General features: G+C 40.7%; 1 protein-coding gene across 1 annotated transcript in view; it reads right to left on the bottom strand.

Moving 5' to 3' along the window:
• Positions 1-21,034, bottom strand: part of LOC124775759 (dynein regulatory complex protein 8) — a 163,191-nt gene that overhangs the window by 60,364 nt on the left and 81,793 nt on the right. The window contains exon 4 of the mRNA XM_047250589.1: positions 269-479. Within this exon, the coding sequence (XP_047106545.1) occupies positions 269-479 (211 nt within the window). The remainder of the gene's footprint in view (positions 1-268; positions 480-21,034) is intronic.

Below are 21,034 nucleotides of genomic sequence, written 5' to 3'. Positions count from 1 at the left end.
ACTTGAAAAATAAAATAAATAAAAATTAGTAAGTTTTAGCTAATGGAACATAAACATGTTACGAGCAATATTTCTGAAATTTTCATTTCCATTCTGAAAATAATATCTAATTCCTGAGGTCAGTGGCTTTATTTAGCATTAAGTATCCTTATGAGAATATATTAAAGAAAATACTTATGCTACTGCAGCAAAAAGAACAAAAGGAAAAAAAAAACAGAACATATGTTTGATGCCTACAAAATTCTTTAAATTACAGGAGAGTACTTACCATCAACTGATTAATGTAGTATTCATAAGGGATGTTCCCTGTTTCACCATCAATAGCAATAGCCATCATTTCATCCAATTCTTCCTGAGTGAATGGTTCACCTTCTTCCATCATTGCTTTACTCAGAAAATCTTTGGTGAGATACCCCTTGTTCTCTGGATCCAGTGTCAGGAATGCCTTTAAGAGTTCTTCAGGTGAAGCTGGTTGCAATCTACAAGATGATAAAAGCAAAGTAAATAATGTTTAAATTAGTATAAAATAAGGGTTCAAAAGATGTTTTAAATTATAATGATTACAAATAAAATTACTACACTTTTAGGAATAGTATTATGTTGGTGCACAAGTTTGTAGCACTTTTGTTTTTGTTTTGCACGTTGGTATTCCGGTTACTATGGATTTATTATTGATTGTCATTTCTTATTTGTTGTTCACTGTTGCTCTTTGAGTTTACTTATTGTAATTTTGTGATCTGGAGATAGTGTGTGGGGCTGTGGACACTAGAAAATGGAGTGCCAGGTGGAGAAATAGGAACATTTCTGATATATTCTTCTGTTTGAGTTCAATAGAGGGGTGACAGCAATATAGGCAGCCACAAACATTTATGACACGTATAGGGCAGTGTTGCTGGACAGAGCATGGCAAGAAAATTGTTTCCTCCTTTCAAGGAGGATCATGTTTACATTAGTACTCCACATTCAGCAAGAACTTTAGAGTCTGATTAAGATTGTTTAAACACATTAATCCACAATGATCCATGTCTGTGCCTGAGAACTGGCAAATGTGATGCCAGGCGGGTGATGGAGCCCCTTAGGGAAATAGCGGGAAGGTCAGGGAAGAAGGCCAGTGTTCACTCTGTCTGCTTGCCGGGTGGTCTCATCCGAGATGTGGAGGAGGCCCTACCGGCGGCAATAGAGAGCACTGGGTGCACCCGACTGCAAATTGTTGCTCATGTCGGCACCAATGACTCCTGCCGTCTGGGTTCAGAGGTCATCCTCAGTTCGTACAGGCGGTTGGCGGAATTGGTGAAGGCGGAAAGCCTCGCTCGCGGGGTGAAATCAGAACTAACTATTTGTAGTATCGTTCCCAGAACCGATCGTGGTCCTCTGGTTTGGAGCCGAGTGGAAGGCTTAAACCAGAGGCTCAGACGATTCTGCGGAGATCTGGGGTGCAAATTTCTCGACCTCCGCTATCGGGTGGAGAAATGTAGGGTCCCCCTGAATAGGTCAGGCGTGCACTACATGCCGGAAGCGGCTACAAGGGTAGCAGAGTACGTGTGGAGTGCACATGGGGGTTTTTTAGGTTAGAGAATCCCCTCCTGAGACGCAGCAAGGTAGGAGTAGGCAAAATGCAACAGGGAATAACAATATTAATGTGCTAATAGTAAACTGCAGGAGCGTCTACAGAAAGGTCCCAGAACTGCTCTCATTAATAAACGGTCACAACGCTCATATAGTACTAGGGACAGAAAGTTGGCTGAAACCAGACGTAAATAGTAATGAAATCCTAAACTCAGATTGGAATGTATACCTCAGAGACAGGCTGGACAGTGAAGGGGGAGGCGTGTTTATAGCGATAAGAAGTGCAATAGTATCGAAGGAAATTGACAGAGATCCGAAATGTGAAATGATTTGGGTGAAGGTCACGGTTAAAGCAGGCTCAGACATGGTAATTGGATGTCTCTATAGGCCCCCTGGCTCAGCAGCTGTTGTGGCTGAGCACCTGAAGGATAATTTGGAAAATATTTCGAGTAGATTTTCCCAACCATGTTATAGTTCTGGGTGGAGATTTTAATTTGCCGGATATAGACTGGGAGACTCAGACGTTCATAACGGGTGGCAGGGACAAAGAATCCAGTGAAATTTTTTTAAGTGCTTTATCTGAAAACTACCTTGAGCAGTTAAACAGAGAACCGACTCGTGGCAATAACATATTAGACCTTCTGGTGACAAACAGACACGAACTACACTCCTGGAAATGAAAAAAAGAACACATTGACACCGGTGTGTCAGACCCACCATACTTGCTCCGGACACTGCGAGAGGGCTGTACAAGCAATGATCACACGCACGGCACAGCGGACACACCAGGAACCGCGGTGTTGGCCGTCGAATGGCGCTAGCTGCGCAGCATTTGTGCACCGCCGCCGTCAGTGTCAGCCAGTTTGCCGTGGCATACGGAGCTCCATCGCAGTCTTTAACACTGGTAGCATGCCGCGACAGCGTGGACGTGAACCGTATGTACAGTTGACGGACTTTGAGCGAGGGCGTATAGTGGGCATGCGGGAGGCCGGGTGGACGTACCGCCGAATTGCTCAACAAGTGGGGCGTGAGGTCTCCACAGTACATCGATGTTGTCGCCAGTGGTCGGCGGACGGTGCACGTGCCCGTCGACCTGGGACCGGACCGCAGCGACGCACGGATGCACGCCAAGACCGTAGGATCCTACGCAGTAGGGGACCACACCGCCACTTCCCAGCAAATTAGGGACACTGTTGCTCCTGGGGTATCGGCGAGGACCATTCGCAACCGTCTCCATGAAGCTGGGCTACGGTCCCGCGCACACCGTTAGGCCGTCTTCCGCTCACGCCCCAACATCGTGCAGCCCGCCTCCAGTGGTGTCGCGACAGGCGTGAATGGAGGGACGAATGGAGACGTGTCGTCTTCAGCGATGAGAGTCGCTTCTGCCTTGGTGCCAATGATGGTCGTATGCGTGTTTGGCGCCGTGCAGGTGAGCGCCACAATCAGGACTGCATACGACAGAGGCACACAGGGCCAACACCCGGCATCATGGTGTGGGGAGCGATCTCCTACACTGGCCATACACCACTGGTGATCGTCGAGGGGACACTGAATAGTGCACGGTACATCCAAACCGTCATCGAACCCATCGTTCTACCATTCCTAGACCGGCAAGGGAACTTGCTGTTCCAACAGGACAATGCACGTCCGCATGTATCCCGTGTCACCCAACGTGCTCTAGAAGGTGTAAGTCAACTACCCTGGCCAGCAAGATCTCCGGATCTGTCCCCCATTGAGCATGTTTGGGGCTGGATGAAGCGTCGTCTCACGCGGTCTGCACGTCCAGCACGAACGCTGGTCCAACTGAGGCGCCAGGTGGAAATGGCATGGCAAGCCGTTCCACAGGACTACATCCAGCATCTCTACGATCGTCTCCATGGGAGAATAGCAGCCTCCATTGCTGCGAAAGGTGGATATACACTGTACTAGTGCCGACATTGTGCATGCTCTGTTGCCTGTGTCTATGTGCCTGTGGTTCTGTCAGTGTGATCATGTGATGTATCTGACCCCAGGAATGTGTCAATAAAGTTTCCCCTTCCTGGGACAATGAATTCACGGTGTTCTTATTTCAATTTCCAGGAGTGTATTTGAAAAAGTTAACGCAGAACAGGGAATCAGCGATCATAAAGCGGTTACGGCATCGATGATTTCAGCCGTAAATAGGAATATTAAAAAGGGTAGGAAGATTTTTCTGTTTAGAAAAAGTGACAAAAAGCAGATTTCAGAGAACCTGTTGGCTCAACACAAAAGTTTTGTCTCAAGTACAGATAGTGTTGAGGATCAGTGGACAAAGTTCAAAACCGTCGTACATAATGCGTTAGATGAGTATGTGCCAACCAAGATCGTAAGAGATGGAAAAGAGCCACCGTGGCACAACAACCGAGTTAGAAAACTGCTGCGGAAGCAAAGGGAACGTCACAGCAAACATAAACATAGCCAAAGCCTTGCAGACAAACAAAAATTACGCGAAGCGAAATGTAGTGTGAGGAGGGCTATGCGAGAGGCGTTCAATGAATTCGAAAGTAACGTTCTATGTACTGACTTGGCAGAAAATCCTAAGAAATTTTGGTCTTATGTCAAAGCGGTAGGTGGATCAAAACAAAATGTCCAGACACTCTGTGACCAAAATGGTACTGAAACAGAAGATGACAGACTAAAGGCCGAAATACTAAATGTCTTTTTCCAAAGTTGTTTCACAGAGGAAGATTGCACTGTAGTTCCTTCTCTAGATTGTCGCACAGATGACAAAATGGTAGATATCGAAACAGATGACAGAGGGATAGAGAAACAATTAAAATCGCTCAAAAGAGGAAAGGCCTCTGGACCTGATGGGATACCAGTTCAATTTTACACAGAGTACGCGAAGGAACTTGCCCCCCTTCTTGCAGCGGTGTACCGTAGGTCTCTAGAAGAGCGTAGCGTTCCAAAGGATTGGAAAAGGGCACAGGTCATCCCCGTTTTCAAGAAGGGACATCGAGCAGATGTGCAGAACTATAGACCTATATCTCTAACGTCGATCAGTTGTAGAATTTTGGAACACGTATTGTGTTCGAGTATAATGACTTTTCTGGAGACTAGAAATCTACTCTGTAGGAATCAGCATGGGTTTCGAAAAAGACGGTCATGTGAAACCCAGCTCGCGCTATTCGTCCACGAGACTCAGAGGGCCATAGACACGGGTTCACAGGTAGATGCCGTGTTTCTTGACTTCCGCAAGGCATTCGATACAGTTCCCCACAGTCGTTTAATGAACAAAGTAAGAGCATATGGACTATCAGACCAATTGTGTGATTGGATTGAGGAGTTCCTACATAACAGAACGCAGCATGTCATTCTCAATGGAGAGAAGTCTTCCGAAGTAAGAGTGATTTCAGGTGTGCCGCAGGGGAGTGTCATAGGACCGTTGCTATTCACAATATACTTAAATGACCTTGTGGATGACATTGGAAGTTCACTGAGGCTTTTTGTGGATGATGCTGTAGTGTATCGAGAGGTTTAACAATGGAAAATTGTACTGAAATGCAGGAGGATCTGCAGCGAATTGACGCATGGTGCAGGGAATGGCAATTGAATCTCAATGTAGACAAGTGTAATGTGCTGCGAATACACAGAAATAAAGATCCTTTATCATTTAGCTACAAAATAGCAGGTCAGCAACTGGAAGCAGTTAATACCATAAATTATCTGGGAGTACGCATTAGGAGTGATTTAAAATGGAATGATCATATAATGTTGATCGTCGGTAAAGCAGATGCCAGACTGAGATTCATTGGAAGAATCCTAAGGAAATGCAATCCGAAAACAAAGGAAGTAGGTTACAGTACGCTTGTTTGCCCACTGCTTGAATACTGCTCAGCAGTGTGGGATCCTTACCAGATAGAGTTGATAGAAGATATAGAGAAGATCCAACGGAGAGCAGCACGCTTCGTTACAGGATCATTTAGTAATCGCGAAAGCGTTACAGAGATGATAGATAAACTCCAGTGGAAGACTCTGCAGGAGAGACGCTCAGTAGCTCGGTATGGGCTTTTGTCAAAGTTTCGAGAACATACCTTCACCGAAGAGTCAAGCAGTATATTGCTCCCTCCTACGTATATCTCGCGAAGAGACCATGAGGATAAAATCAGAGAGATTAGAGCCCACACAGAGGCATACCGACAATCCTTCTTTCCATGAACAATACGAGACTGGAATAGAAGGGAGAACCGATAGAGGTACTCAAGGTACCCTCCGCCACACACCATCAGGTGGCTTGCGGAGTATGGATGTAGATGTAGATGTAGATGTAGATGTAGAACTGTGATTATTTCAAAATCTTGTGACATTTCCATGCAATGGGGATGGTTGAGAAATCAAGTATATGGGTAGCGTGTCATCTAAGCCAAAATTACAAAATCAGTGAATAGCCATAAGTGCTCATCAACAGCATCAATCATTCCTGTCCTGCATTGTTACTGGTGAAGACAAATGGTGTCTTTACACTAACATAGAGAAAACGAAGGACTGACTGAGCACAAACAAAGCAGCAGCTTGCCCCACAAAGACCTATGTGCACATCTGCAAAAGATAATGTTATGCACCGGGTGGAACAGTGATGGTGTGGTGTACTATAAATTGCTTCCCCAAATGTAACCATCACTGCTGCCATTTACTGTCAACAACTGAGACATCTTGCAGATGCAGTCCAAGAACAACAACATGGAAGACTGCATGAACTGGCTCTACTGCATGATAAAGCCTGCACACATTCTGTTAGACTGACAAAAAACATTATAAAGGAGTTGAATTGGGAAGTCTTTCTGCACCCCTCTTATCCACCCATTTTGCACCTTCAGATTTTCACGTTTTCTGCTCTCTATCGAGAAATCTTCAAGGAAGTTTCTTTCTGGGAAAAACATGCTCTGAACATGGCTTGATGAGTTCTTCACCTGAAAACCATGTGATTTCTACAGTCGTGGAATCAAAAAGTTACCCCAGTACTGACAGACTGTTGTAAATATTGAAGGAGAATATATTATTGATGTCTAAAGTCCCTGTTACCTGTATCTGTTCTGTTTATTACACTTACGTAAAAACACTATGAACTTGTACACCAACCCAATACGTCCATGTATGCCTATAATGTATAATGAAACATAACTATTTTCCTGTCCCCTGCCTGAGTCTCAAAAAGTTAAGTGTGTATATTGCAATCAGCAAATGATACATCACTGGGAATACCTCTGCTTCTTTATTGCAAAGACATATTAATCCATCATCATGTAGCTAACCAAGGACAAAATATTATAGAGCACCTAAGCTTGTAGACAAGTCATCAAATTTATTCTATAGCATGTATCTAACATCTACAAGAACAGGGAACATAAGCTAGAAATGAATTATAGTCTGACAGTGAATCTGAAATTCACACAGATATGGTAACAAGACAGAGCTGTTATTCAGCGCAAAGTTTACAAATTTGCTGACAGGAATAACATAACTTACTGAAGGCAGAACCTACAGTCATTACTGTAGGAAGGCACACAAGTAAGTTTGCACAGAATAACCAAACTACTTTATTGGGAACACAGTTTATAATCTACATACAAAATCTGTGTACGTAGCTAGGCCAAGTCCAAACAAGTAGCAAGTGTCTTGAAAGCAGAGTCCAGTGAGAACACAAACGAACCATAACACAATGAGTAAGAGAGCCCTCTGCTCCAGGATTATACACACATCAATAAAAGTTCTGCATCACCCTGGTTCCCAGAACTCCTGAAGACAAATGTTGACTGTGGATATTGTATTACAGACACAGTCCGTCAGAGATGCCACTAAGCCTGCCCAAAGGTGTAAACAACCATGCATGAGCAGTGCCTATTAGATGGAGGGGGCCTGACAGTTCAACCATGGCTAGACTGTCAATACTGCGGTTCGATCATGTCCGCATTGTTACTTTGTGCCAGGAAGGGCTCTCAACAAGGGAAGAGTCCAAGTGTCTCTGAGGGAACCAAAGCGATGTTATTTGGATGTGGAGGAGATACAGAGAGACAGGAGCTGTCGATGACATGCCTTGCTCAGGCTGCCCAAGGAATACTACTGCAGTGGATGACCACTACCTATGGATTATGGCTCGGAGGAACCCTGACAGCAACACCACCATGTTGAATAACAATTTTCTTGCTGCCACAGGACGTCATGTTACAACTCAAACTGTGTGCAATAGGCTGCATGATGTACAACTTCACTCCCAACATGGTGAGGTCCATGTTTGAAACTTCAACACCATGCAGTTCGATACAGATAGGCCCAACAGTGTGCCAAATGGACCAATCACGATTGGCATCATATTCTCTTCACCAATGAGTGGTGCATATGCCTTCAACCAGACGATCATCAGAGACATGTTTGGAGGCAACCTAGTCAGGCGGAAGACCTTAGACACACTGTCCATCAATTGCAGCAAGGTGGGGATTCCCTGTTGTTTTGGGGTGGCATTATGTGGGGCTGACCTACCTCGGTGGTGGTCACGGAAGGTGCCATAATGGCTGTACGATACATGAATACCATCCTCTGACTGATAGTGCAACCACATCAGCAACATATTGGCCAGGCAGTCATCTTCATGGACGATAATTCGCGCCCCATCGTGCACATCTTGTGAATGACTTCCTTCAGGGTAACGACATCGCTCAACTAGTGGCCAGCATGTTCTGCAGACATGAACCCTATCGAACATGCCTGGCATAGACCGAAAAGGGCTGTTTATGGACAATGTGACCCACCAACAACTCTGAGAGATCTATGCTGAATTGCTGTTGAGGGGTGGGACAATCTGGATCACAGTGCCTTGATGAACTTGTTGATAGTATGCCACAACGAATACAGGCATGCATCAATGCAAGGGGATGTACTACTGGGTGTTAGAGGTACTGGTGTGTACAGCAGTCTAGACTACCACCTCTGAAGGTCTCACTGTTTGGTGGTATAACATCCAATTTGTGGTTTTCATGAGCAATAAAAAGGGCAGAAATGATGTTTATGTTGATCTCTATTCCAATTTTCTGTACAGGTTGCAGAACTCTCAGAATTGAGGTGATGCAAAACTTTTTTGATGTGTGTAGTAGATACAATCTCATGAGGTCGTGCTCTGTGTTGGCTGCACGCGCTGACCTTGATGCTACTGTTGCTGTTTGATTGTGCCACTGTCTGCCGGCTGCATCCACGCTGTCCAGTTGGGATGGGCAAGCTAAATTGTAAAGTCAATAACTCACATGTTGTTATGTTCACAGCCAGTGGGGTACCAGTGTGGCAGATGTGGTAACAAGTGGTTATTATAATTCAGACCCCTTGGCAGGGTGACTGTGAGACTGGTGCACCTCTGATGTTCCTCGATCACAGCGAGGGACAGTCCACAACACCCAGGAAACTGTCATCCATATTGTCTGGGGCATCAATGATGGGTGCTCTGAGCAGAACAAAAAGTTCTCCATTGGCTGCCACTGGAGAACAGGTCCAGAAATGTCCCTAGTGGTGATGGCTTGATTGAAGGTGGATGCCACAGATGTTACGCTAGCTATGGAGGACACTGACGAAGATGGATCCATGAGGACACTGGGGATTGAGGGGGCAGGAGCAGGAACTGGCTGGTACAGCACCTGCTGATCATGCAACACCACTGTTTGTTGATGAAGCTTGTCCAGATGTGGCCTCTGATACTCATGCAGAGGGCTAGAGAAACATTAAAGGAGGATGAAGGGGTGAAGGAGGCAAGATTGCACTTAGTGGTAGAGGTGGAGAAAAAAACAGATACGGGGACTCCAAGGATGGAGGAGAAGCGTAGGACCCAGACCCCTGAAGGTATGAAGGCCTGAGAGTTGAGTGAGTGGGTGGCTCTGGTTGGCTGCCCACCTGTTGATGGAGTTGCTTTCAACGTTGGGTCACCAATCTGTCCTCCAGCTGCAGCATGAAAATTTTCTGACCCTGTCATCTGTGGACAACCCTTAGGGTCCAGTGCTAGCAGTGACCAAAAGTGGAAGGTCAGATGGAGGTCCATGGTATGTGCCTTGACGACTGATGTGACCAACAAGGGCAGGGGAAGGAAGCAGTAAGTTCAGGACGGTGCGCAGCTGACACCGGTGCAGCGGTTCTACTGAGTCCCTCTTGCTCATAGACATGAACCTGTAAGAATTGAAAAAGGATTTAGGTGCATCTTCTGCCAGAGTGTTGCCAATATACTTCTTCCTTTGGGTCTTGAAAGTCTGTATGAGGATTTCTGCCACCCCATTCAACAGAGGGTGGATTGGGGGAACCCTGGCCTGGTGGCTACCATATTGAGCACCATAACCTTGACAAATCTGTGTGGTAAAATATGGGTCATTGTCTATCATCATTCTGTAGGGGATGCCTTGAATGGCAAAAATCTCAATGAGGGCCTGTACCGTCAATTCTGCTATTGCAGAGCGACAATTTGTGATCTATGGAAACTGAGGGTTGGTGTCCATAACCACCAGCTAATAAGCATCCTAAGAGGGACTGTAAAATCTAAGTTGAAGTGCTCCCATGGCTGTGAAGTTTCTGGCCATGTAGAGTAAAATTACCATGCAGTGGCCTGGTGGCCTGCACACATAGAACAATCAGCAATTAAATGTTCAATCTCATGATCTGTGCCAGAACAATAAACATGTCGGTGAGCCAGCATCTTCATTCCTGACACCTCCCAGTGGCCATGGAGCAGGAGGCACAGAATGCAAATACATGTTGTCGAGAGGAAGTTGACAGCTTGTTGCTTGCGGGTGTGTTTCTGGCCTCTGTTGTGGTAGGTGAGCTTGATCCGGTGCCTACTATTGATTTTCGTGTTACATCTTTGCCAATTGGTGTGCTAGTGACAGCTTACACCAGCACAGTATGTATTTGGTGTGCAAGGCAATTAGGTCACATGAGTTGCACATGAGCAAAAGCTCCTTAAAACATGCACAACTGAAGTTGTGCTCACGACCCTGACGCCAAGTTCACGGAGTCTAGAGGAGTAGCAATACAGTAGATTTAAGTGGCATATCTTTCAGATTGCAGCACCTGTGTTACGCTTAACAGCATTCAAGGAAAAATAACCAAAAAATCCGTTGGTTTTCGAAAGTTAAAGTGTTCACAGGCTCTTACACATCAGCCGCCACTGACTGAAAGCTACCATTAAGGCTCAAGGAGACGCTACTCTTAAGAAGTTAAAAGAAAGAAAATAACAAGTTGGCAGTGATTAAATCACAAGCAGAAGTGTTTGAGGAGGTACTGATGTCTACAGTTAATGTACACGGTAGTAAAATTGGAGAAGAATTGAATGAGTTGCCTAACAAAGTGCAAACAGACATTATGACACAGTGTGATTTCGTGAGGAATGAAGTACACGATCATTTGAAAGAAACTGATGATAAAGTACAAATCTTAGACAACCAAATCTCAGGTACACAGGAGCAGGTTGAAGTATTGTTGCAGGGGAAATTTTTGAATGAAATTTTCAGTCCCCGAGCTACCTTAATTAGTTTGGAAGAGAGATTACAGGTACTCTTCATGAAAAAGTACAGCATACGGTTGAATCTACTAGTACTAAAACCAGTTCTTTGGGAAATACGGTAGATCCTAGAAAGGGAATACAGAATTGCCACAGAAAATACAAAAATAGAAATTATAAGTTTTTGAGGATATTCAAACGGAAAGTGGAATACATTTTTCTAAAAAGTTTCCAAAGAAAGAAGAGACAGCAGTAACAGGCAATTAGATAGGAAGCATATTACAGGAGTCAGACCAGAGTTGACTATATAAGTATCAGATGTACCTATATTTAGCGTATTTGACTTAGCTTTGATAAAAGATGTCCACAAAGTAGCAACTAAGTTCTTTCCGAGATATTGTGAATCTTTTAAGGTGGTAGGAATACCACATAAAGCATTTTTCCTGGTTGATCCAGTCACATGCCAGGAAAAGGGAATATACAATGTTCTTGTAGTTAAGAAATATATATCCCCAGGAGATGTTGCACACTTTGCAAATTAGGCAGAATAATGCCGGTTGGAAACCCAAGTTAATAGTTCTGGTATTTCTTCTTTCATTTTTTCCAGAGCCATTCCCTTTTCTTAAACTATTCTATATTCTGTACCTCTTACTTTTCTACCTCGTTGAATAACTACATCATATCCTTGTTTATAAAAGCAGGAATATTGCACTCCAAGTTCCTATTCAGACAACTGGAATTACTATTATTATTAATTATTACTAACATGTATTTTGTTTCTTACAGTGAAAGATACATACATATGAAATCTATGTATACTGTTAAGTATAACTGGGATTTTCTATTTTTTTTATGAGGTAACATACAAAATGGTACAGCTTCTATTGGTTTTATATGGGAGGTTCCTTTCTTCTCTGCCAGAAGTGTCAGTTCTAACTTTCCCTCCGTCCATATTCTTAAGTATCTATCAGTGGAACCCTTCTCTGTTCCACAAGTTTCTATCACAACCTGTTGTCACAGGATGGCTGAGGGGAGCAACAAATGTATGGTAATATGACTTGGACAAGTGGACATAATTTTCACACCATACACATATTGTGTACGACGTCAGATGCTGCATGTTAGGTACATCACACAAGTCTGAAATATGAAATGCTGACATGAGCACGATGAGTAGATGATCACAGTGCCATCAAGAAACTTATATAGTCAAGAAACTGATTAATTAGCGCACATGTGCAGTAAATAAAACAAGATCATTTTAGTATCGGACACAAAATTTAGGCTATATTTAAGTAACATAATGTTGAATCAGTGTCAGAAGACTCAAATGATATCAAATCACCCAGGTGCATATACGATAAAAATGTTTTATAAAGTAAGTGACAATGGAGAAAAGAAAATGATTGACCTCGACTACCCTAGCACTTTTTGTCGTCAATGTAAAATCTGTTGATTTTCAAAGAATGAAGTGGCAATTTCAGTCCCTGTTTTGTACGCCTTGTGACATTTTTAATGATTCATTGAGCTGTATGTGTTAGTTTGGAAAATGTTAAATACAAACATAATAGTGCATCTAAATGATGCAGAGAAAAAGAAATGAACATGGGACTATTGTTACCTAAAGTTATACGGTAATACAGATGTGTTGGTTTCGTGTAGTACGAATATGTAGATTAAAGAAATTCTGTACATGGAGCATGGTGCGGTATGCTTCAAAACTGTGGTCCCGCGGTATGCTTTAAAACTGTGGTAAAGATATGTCAGCAGTGAAGGAAACCCTTCCTGTCAGCATGTGAGAATTGAAGCTGAGGTACTGTACAGACAGACTTTATATGGTGAAGTGCACCCTGCTTTAGGTGAACTGAAGGAGTTGAAATGGGTAGGCAAAGAATAGAGAGAGGCTGTCCTACATCCAAGGTCAGGTGCATTAGAGAAATAAATGGCTTGTCCCATATTTTCTGTAGAGCAGTCTGGAGACAGATATATCCAATGGAGGTACTTAGTCCTTTGGTTAGGTGAGTCCACAGAGTGATAACCTAAACCATTTTTATTGGGGAATGAGAAGGCAGCACTTTCATCTGAAAGAAAGAATGGTTGTAGAGTATCTGCTCATAGAAGGGGTTGAACTCAATTACTGAGGTTGGAAAAGACATGTTGAGTGACAGTTGGTCATTTTGTCAAAGGGGGCACCCAAAACAGTAAGAGGCAAACAAATTTACCGTGGAACCAATGTGTGGTAATCTGCATTCGATACATGCTGATGTTTTAAAATCTTAGATTTGGTTAGTTAAAGACGAAATTAAGTACATTGCATTGTTAATATTAAACCACTGTTGTTACCTAATAATGTATCTCAATTTAAATGAAGAAAACACATTCCATGTTCTTATAAACTAGAAACATAATTGAAGTCACTCATGCTGGCAAAAGATGGTCATGTCTTTTATAAAAATTGCATGTGGTGCACCACAATCTGTGATCTGTGCAGATGGTACATATACAGTGATGTAACACAGCAGGAGCAAGGTACAACATGGTGACACTTGCTGGACGTGGACATTTATTCCTTGATGATGCCCCCTGAATGTGTCATGAACACCTCAGAGCAAATGGACAGACTATGCTGTAAATGCTCAAGAAAAAATGAAGACTTTAAATTTTAGATCTTATGTTGAGTTCAGTGTGATCAGACATACTGACTGATGTATTTGAAGTTATGAATTATTGATAATTGGATCTGTCTTTACATTTGGTGTAATTAATTGAAGCAATACATCGCGTTATCATTGAAGATGTGTTTGTCATTCAGTAGCTGGAAATACTGAGAAACTCTCTTACAGTATCACACTGCCTGGAGATAAAGTCAAGAAGAATAAGTTCACATATGGCTACAGTACGGAATAGTTGGTCCACAAGAACAAAATAAAAAGGTGAGTTTATTTGAAAAAGGACAGTAAAAGCTAACAAACACCACACCAAACTGACAGATCCATCACACAGTGTTCCCTACTCATTGTGTTAGAGTCAAGTTGCCACACACACAAACACCCAAACATACATATGAACTGCAAGTTATTACTGATGGTATTAGAGTGCATAATTTCATGCCTTTATTTTACAGAAGTTCCTTATAACGCCCTTTGAAACTTTTATTTCATTTGATAAATTGGACAGATTGAATAGTTCTTCTCGATTCATCATACAGCAATGATAATTTTTTTATTAGTTTCAGTGTAGAAAAACTTCTTTCACATGATGCAACTGAAACACAAATGGTCAAGAAGTAGTGAATTGTAAGTGATGTGCAATTAATTATAAATTGAAGGATTTCTTGGGCTGTCTATCCAGCAGCAACATCCACACTTGTATTGGCTGCAAATAGATGCCTAAGATACCTTTTTTACAACTTGCAGCACCTGATCCTTATCAAACTCGTGAAAAACTTCTACTAGATTCTCCAGTGCTATGGCCAGATCATCATCGGAAGCTTCAAGCATAAATTTTGTTGCAACAATTCAGGAGATGTAGTTGATTTCCTGCATGGTCATATATCATTGTGAGAGTTCTTGTAAAAATCAATCTATGAATTCAAACATTGATTGACAAACTCCTTCTGGAACAGATAATCCAGCACCATGGACTAGTTCACCTGGCATTGTTTTATTTAAGACACTTCTTCTTCATGGGTCAGTGTTAATGTACACACCATTGCATTTTTTAGTGCCAGCATTGCCTATAATTGTAGTTGTTTCATCACTAAAAACTCTTTCAGGGTTTTTAATGTGGTGAGTCCTTTATCCAGAATCATTTCTGACTGTTGATATTGTTGGACTAAATTTACTTCCTGCAGTATCATGTGCCAGAAGTTGATGTAGGTAAAAATGGGAAAATAGCTTATAGCTGGAAGGACCAAGCTTGCTGCAGATCTATTACCGAAGTGGGCCTTGGACGTATCTTGCATATCTTCCAAACCACTCGTAATTGTTTCCGTGTTATCTTTGATGGCTTTAATTGAATTGTAATGAGCACTCCAGTCATAATCAGACAAACATGTCAAACTTTTTCCAGTATTTTTGATAAGTAATTTTCATCTACAGGAATTAGGGAAGTGTTAGATTCCACCCACCTGCTTTGACCTGAGATGTCATCAACATAACAGAAACGCCTACTTCCAGTGTATACGAAATGACGATGATGTCATCACTACATATTCATGCCAACAAACACGAACAAAAATAAAAATGACACAAAAACATCTCACTTCAACAATAAAATGAAAATAAAGGGACAACTGTGGAAAATAGGGGCTTTAGGATGGGGACAAGCTGAATATATAACAATACAAAATGCCACACCATCCCAAAAGAAATAGTATCCAAAAAATAATCTCAACTTGTGACGTAATGCTACAGCTACAAAACCGACAAGAATTGTACATTTCAGTCTGCCTGTATGGCTAAAACGAATCCCTCCAAAAAGTGGATTCAGACATTTCCTTTGACTAATATAGCTTAAACAAATCCCTTCAGCACCATAAAACTAACACCCTTAAATATGAAAAGCAAAATCAGACATTCCCCTTGACATACACAATTCAAGCACAGCTCTCAATACCAAAACGAACAACATCTACAACTCCAAAAAGTGGAATCAGACGTTTCCCTTGACCTATATAGCTCAAATGCAGCTCTTGCTACCTACTAGAAAACCACTAGCAAAAAAACCACAACCAAGAACTCCACATACCTACATAAGTCATAAAACAGCAGCGAAACCAAAACTCCAACAACTCGAAAACCTAAAAACCTCCATTTCAGTAGCTCTATTAAAACACAGCTGAAATACCAAAAAATAAACAAAACATCACAATTGCTACAGAGTAAAACCAAATCGAAAATCAATTACCAACAAGATCCGTCGACAAAGTCACTTAGGTTGGCCACTCTCTCTCTCTCTCTCTCTCTCTCTCTCTCTCTCTCACTCTCTCTCTCTCTCTCTCACACACACACACACACACACACACACACACACAACAATGAACACCAAAGTAGTCAACCTAAAAAAAATGTCAAACTCATAAAGAAAAGACAAATAAACTATACTAACTGACTGAAAACAAAGCAAATGTTTCCAAATCCACATTACAGTACTAACTAACCAGACTAAAAAAAAAACATTACAATAGTGATAATGAAGACTGAAATGAACCCAATACCACATGTTAAACTTAACATATCAACATCCACCACCCGAGGGCACCAACAAATATAACAACATGGCACCTACAAATATGAACCAAATCAAAAACACAGAGACATCACATACAACGCCATTACTTCATGAGTCAAAGCAGATGTGTGGCATCGAACACTTCCAATGACCCTATCTACATGTAGAGGATGAGAAAAATGAATGTAACTTCCCTACAGTTAACCAAACTGGTGACACTAGTGGGATCACATGAGGACACAAAAACTCTGGAAAAATTTAATGAATGATTAGCACAGGGACTGAGAATAATGTTTGGGCTGACTTCTTGAATTTTTCATTGTAATCCCCACATATGCCTGATATTGATACAGCATTGTCATATCCTTGAGCTCTGCAGAACACACACCAGACCATATGTATTCAGACGGTGTCAAATAACTTTTAACATATCATCTGCAGTATTTCCCAACATTAAAAAACCTAAGAAATATTTGAACTTCCACAATGTTGTCTTCTATGTGGATGTATCTAATTGACTCTTTGGTCAGTTTTGCCTTCATAAGGAGTGATGTCAAATATTATTCCACAATATTTAGCATTTTGTTACACTTGCAATAATGTTTTCCTTAACATGTTCACCCAAAATGAAAATAAATACACTTTGTATCCCTTTTGACAAATAAAAAGGTACTCTCTTTGACCCACCAGCAGACTCTTAAAGTTTTCAACAATGCTCTTTCAAAACTGGCTTATCTGTTGCCATAACCGCACAGAAAATTCCTTGTTTTCCAATGGAATGTCTTCCTGACGACCACAGACTGCAAGATTTTGATATATTTAAAAGACAATGTAAAACGGTTCTTCATTTCTTGGTCTCGTCATTAACTTATGCACATATTTTTAAACTGTACTTCTAGTACACCTGTGTAGCTGGCATAAGTTTCAAAAAGGTGTCACATAGAATAATTGCATCAAATAGGCAGCTGGTTATCATTCTACAGTTTCTAAGTTCCATGCAACATTTTACAAAAAATTCTGAACACACCCATTATCAGTTGCCATGGCCTGGTAACAGGTAAGTAAGTACCCGTGTATATATTTTGCATATGTATGGGGCCTTGAAATCCAAGCTGCCTCTTATTTACTGAACGTGGGGTGGGGTAGCTATCTAACAAAGGAAAATGTAGATTTCTTTACCCTGTCTGACTTAACTAGAACAAATCTCGAAAAGGATTATGAAATTGCAGCTATAAAAATTACTCAGTTCAACCTGGTTATTGTTACAATTTACCAATCAGCATCTGGAAATTTTGAACTTTCCTTAAACAAAATGGAGTAATTGCTAAATAAAGAACAAAATGGATTGTGAATTGATAATCTGTGCTGACTTCAATATCAATTTCCTCACAAATAGTGGAAATAGAGAGACCCTTTTGAACCTTGCTACATCCTATAATTTAAAGGCTGAAGTGAAAGCTGCTACCTGAGTAACAGAAACTTGCCAAATAGCTCTAGATCAATTTCTGGTCAAGAAGAGTTTACACAACACTTCACTAAAAATTTTTAATGCAGGTTTTAGTGACCATCTTGCTCAAATATTAAGCATAAAAGTAAAAGGCAGTATTATTAACAACATGTCTTTAAGAACCTCATGTGGAAGTTATAATCAAGATAATCTGAACTACTTCAACAGCTTGTTACAGAAAGAAAAATGGTCAGATGTGTACAAAATGAATGATGTAAATGAAAAATTCTACACTTTCATTGATACATTAACCCATTTCTTTCAAATTGCATTCCCACTGGAACCTGCAACTATATGGGGGAACTCTAGAACAAACAGCTGGATCACAAGGAGAATAAGGGTTTCATGCCAGAAGAAACGACTACTTCATGAAATATGCAACTCAAAAAATTCCTCGCCTGAAGTATGTGCATACTATAAAAAATACCCCAAAATATTAATAAAAGTAGCAAAAATAATGCGTTATGATGAATACTTTTATAATTCAGCTAATAAATTATAAGGCTATGTGGAGTGTTATAAAAAAAGAATCTGGAGAATACGATCTTGCAAAAATATAACACTATCACAAAAAATAAAAAAGTAAAAAATCCCTTAGAAGTAGCCAACACATTTGAGAAGTTTTTCACAGGTGTTGCTGATAACATGTTACAATCAAACTTTAAGAGCACCCGGGCAAAATGAATATAAAATAAGTGCATGTAGAGGATCAATGTACATCAGTTCTGTTTCACAAGATGAAGTAGTTAAAGGAATGAAAGGAGTAAAAAATTTCAACTCTGCAGGCATTGATGGTATACTTGCAACAATATTAAAGTAGAGTGAATCAAACCTAATTGAAATACTCACACACTTATGTGACTGCTCACTTCAGGCAGGCACTTTCCCTGATATATTGAAAACATCAGAAGTTATTCCAGTATATAAAAAGGTGAGAAAGATAATGTAAATAATGACTGACCCATCACAATTTCCTCCTGCATCTCTAAAATATTAGAAAAAGTTATGTTATGACAAACTTATGAAATTTATAAATAAAAACAGCATAATGTGTAATGCAAATGAAATGAGCTTATGGCATTGTTGGCCGGGAGGCTCCAACATGGATCCAGAAATAAGAGGTCAACGACAACTGCTATTTACGAGTGCATCAATTCCATCCTAAACCTGATGGACAAAAAACAGGAATCAATAGGACTATTTATTGACTTGTCAAAAGCTTTTGATATGGTGGATCATAAAATTGTGCTATCAAAGCTTGAAATATATGGTATTAGAGATTTGTCTAACAAATGGATCAGGTCCTTCCTGATTAATCATAAGCAGACAGTGTGCATCAAGTTCACAAATACTGAACTAAGAACTGTATCCGAACACTTATCTTACAATAAACAAATTAAATGTGGTGTACCCCACGGATCAGTAATGGAACCCCTTCTGTTCCTCCTGTACATAAATGGAACTTAAAAGTTGATGCACATACAACAATCATGTTTGCAGATGACACCAGAATTGTACTAAAAGGAGACAGCAACGAAGTTACAGCAGTCAGTAAACATGGTCACAAAACAACTTAGCAGATGGGCACAGAATAATCAACTTGTAATAAACAGTAAAAAAACATTCCACTAAAAAGTCACAATACTCCTAACAGGGACATGTTCCCATCGGTCTCTATCAACCATGAACTAGTTGGTAACAATACTGAAACCAAATTCTTACGACTTTGGCTGCAGAGCAACATCAAATGGAATACACATTTTGAATGTCTCAATGCAGAGCTTTGCGAAACACGTTACCTTCTTTGCTCACTAAAATCATGCTGTGGTGAGGAAAAAGTACTGAATGCCTATCATGTCTACTTTCATTCTTGTCTTAAATATTGGATCACCTTCTGGGGAAACTCTAAAACAGCTAATAGCACTTTTAAACTGCAAAAAAGGGCCATTTGAATATTGTTTGGGTGCAAGCCTAGAGACTCTTGTAAACCTCTGTTTAAGAAATCTGGTATTCCTCCATTACCATGTGCATACATTATGGAAACCTTTTTATTATTTAAAATAAATGTAATAGCTAAGGACTGCAGACTGCAAACAACTGTGATATACATCATCACTTTACTAGAAAAAACAGAAACTTACATATAACCCAGATCAGCACAGCTCTGTGCCAAAAAGGTACTTTTCACACGGGAGTTAAGCTTCATAACTAGCTTCCTGAAAACATTGCTAGGTCAATACCTCTGGAAAATCTCTAAAGTCATACTTACAGTATCACTGCTTTTACTCCATTGAAGAATATTTAAATTTATGAAGCATGTGTTATATAAATACTTATGTATAAAGTGTAGTATTGTAACTTAAATATTTATGCCTAGAAATGACTGTCAGCTGCATATTTATAACTTGAGTTGTCCAATTTCTTATGCATAAGCTGCTTTGTAGACAACAGGACCAATAAATACAACAACAACGTATTTTGGTCTTCTTTGGGACTTGATTAGAAATGGTCTGGTTCTAGAAGGGCCTCCAAATCTGGACAGCCCTCAAGATTTGGATGCCCTCTCCCCCAGGACCACAGACACAGAGCAGGCCCCACCCCCCTCCCCCCTCCCATTAGTCCACCACTGGTCCATGTGAAAGTTCGTATTTAGTATAAGTGTGCCATATTATAGCTCTTCAGGTCAAGGTAAAGAATGGTGATGTAAAAGCAAATAATGCTTTTACAGTACAGTTCACAGAAAATAAAGTATGGCATTAAGTAGCCCTTCAGGTTTAAAAATGAGAAATATGTTCATTAAAGTGAATTAATACACACACTACATGTTTTTTGTCTGTTATATGAGGGAAGGTAACTGCAGCAGACAAGGCATTTTGTAGCCCTGAATTTTCACTCATATCATAACCCAACTACAACCTTGTGATGCACAAAGTATCTGAGAAAATGGCGGTCAGAAACCTTTGACAGACTATTAATCACACTCACATTGTTTGTGGTGATTAGAGCTGATCTCTACAGCCAAACTAAAGGCAGAAAAATATCAGTTTCAGCTATGAAAGTGAACAATAACTTCTCATTTTCATGAGTTACCCGAAACTATCCTCAAACTGGTTACAGGTGGCACAAGCAGATTCCAAATGAAAAAAGAATGATAGGAAGAAAAAATAATAGCAAATAAATAAGTCAATATAATGACAAAAATGATGTGACAAAAAATAAAAAATAAAAAATTACAGTAAAACCAA

This window comes from Schistocerca piceifrons, chromosome 2 (genome assembly GCF_021461385.2).
Source record: "Schistocerca piceifrons isolate TAMUIC-IGC-003096 chromosome 2, iqSchPice1.1, whole genome shotgun sequence".
Taxonomy (NCBI): Eukaryota; Metazoa; Arthropoda; class Insecta; order Orthoptera; family Acrididae; genus Schistocerca; species Schistocerca piceifrons.
This window is presented reverse-complemented; position numbering and strand designations above follow the sequence as displayed.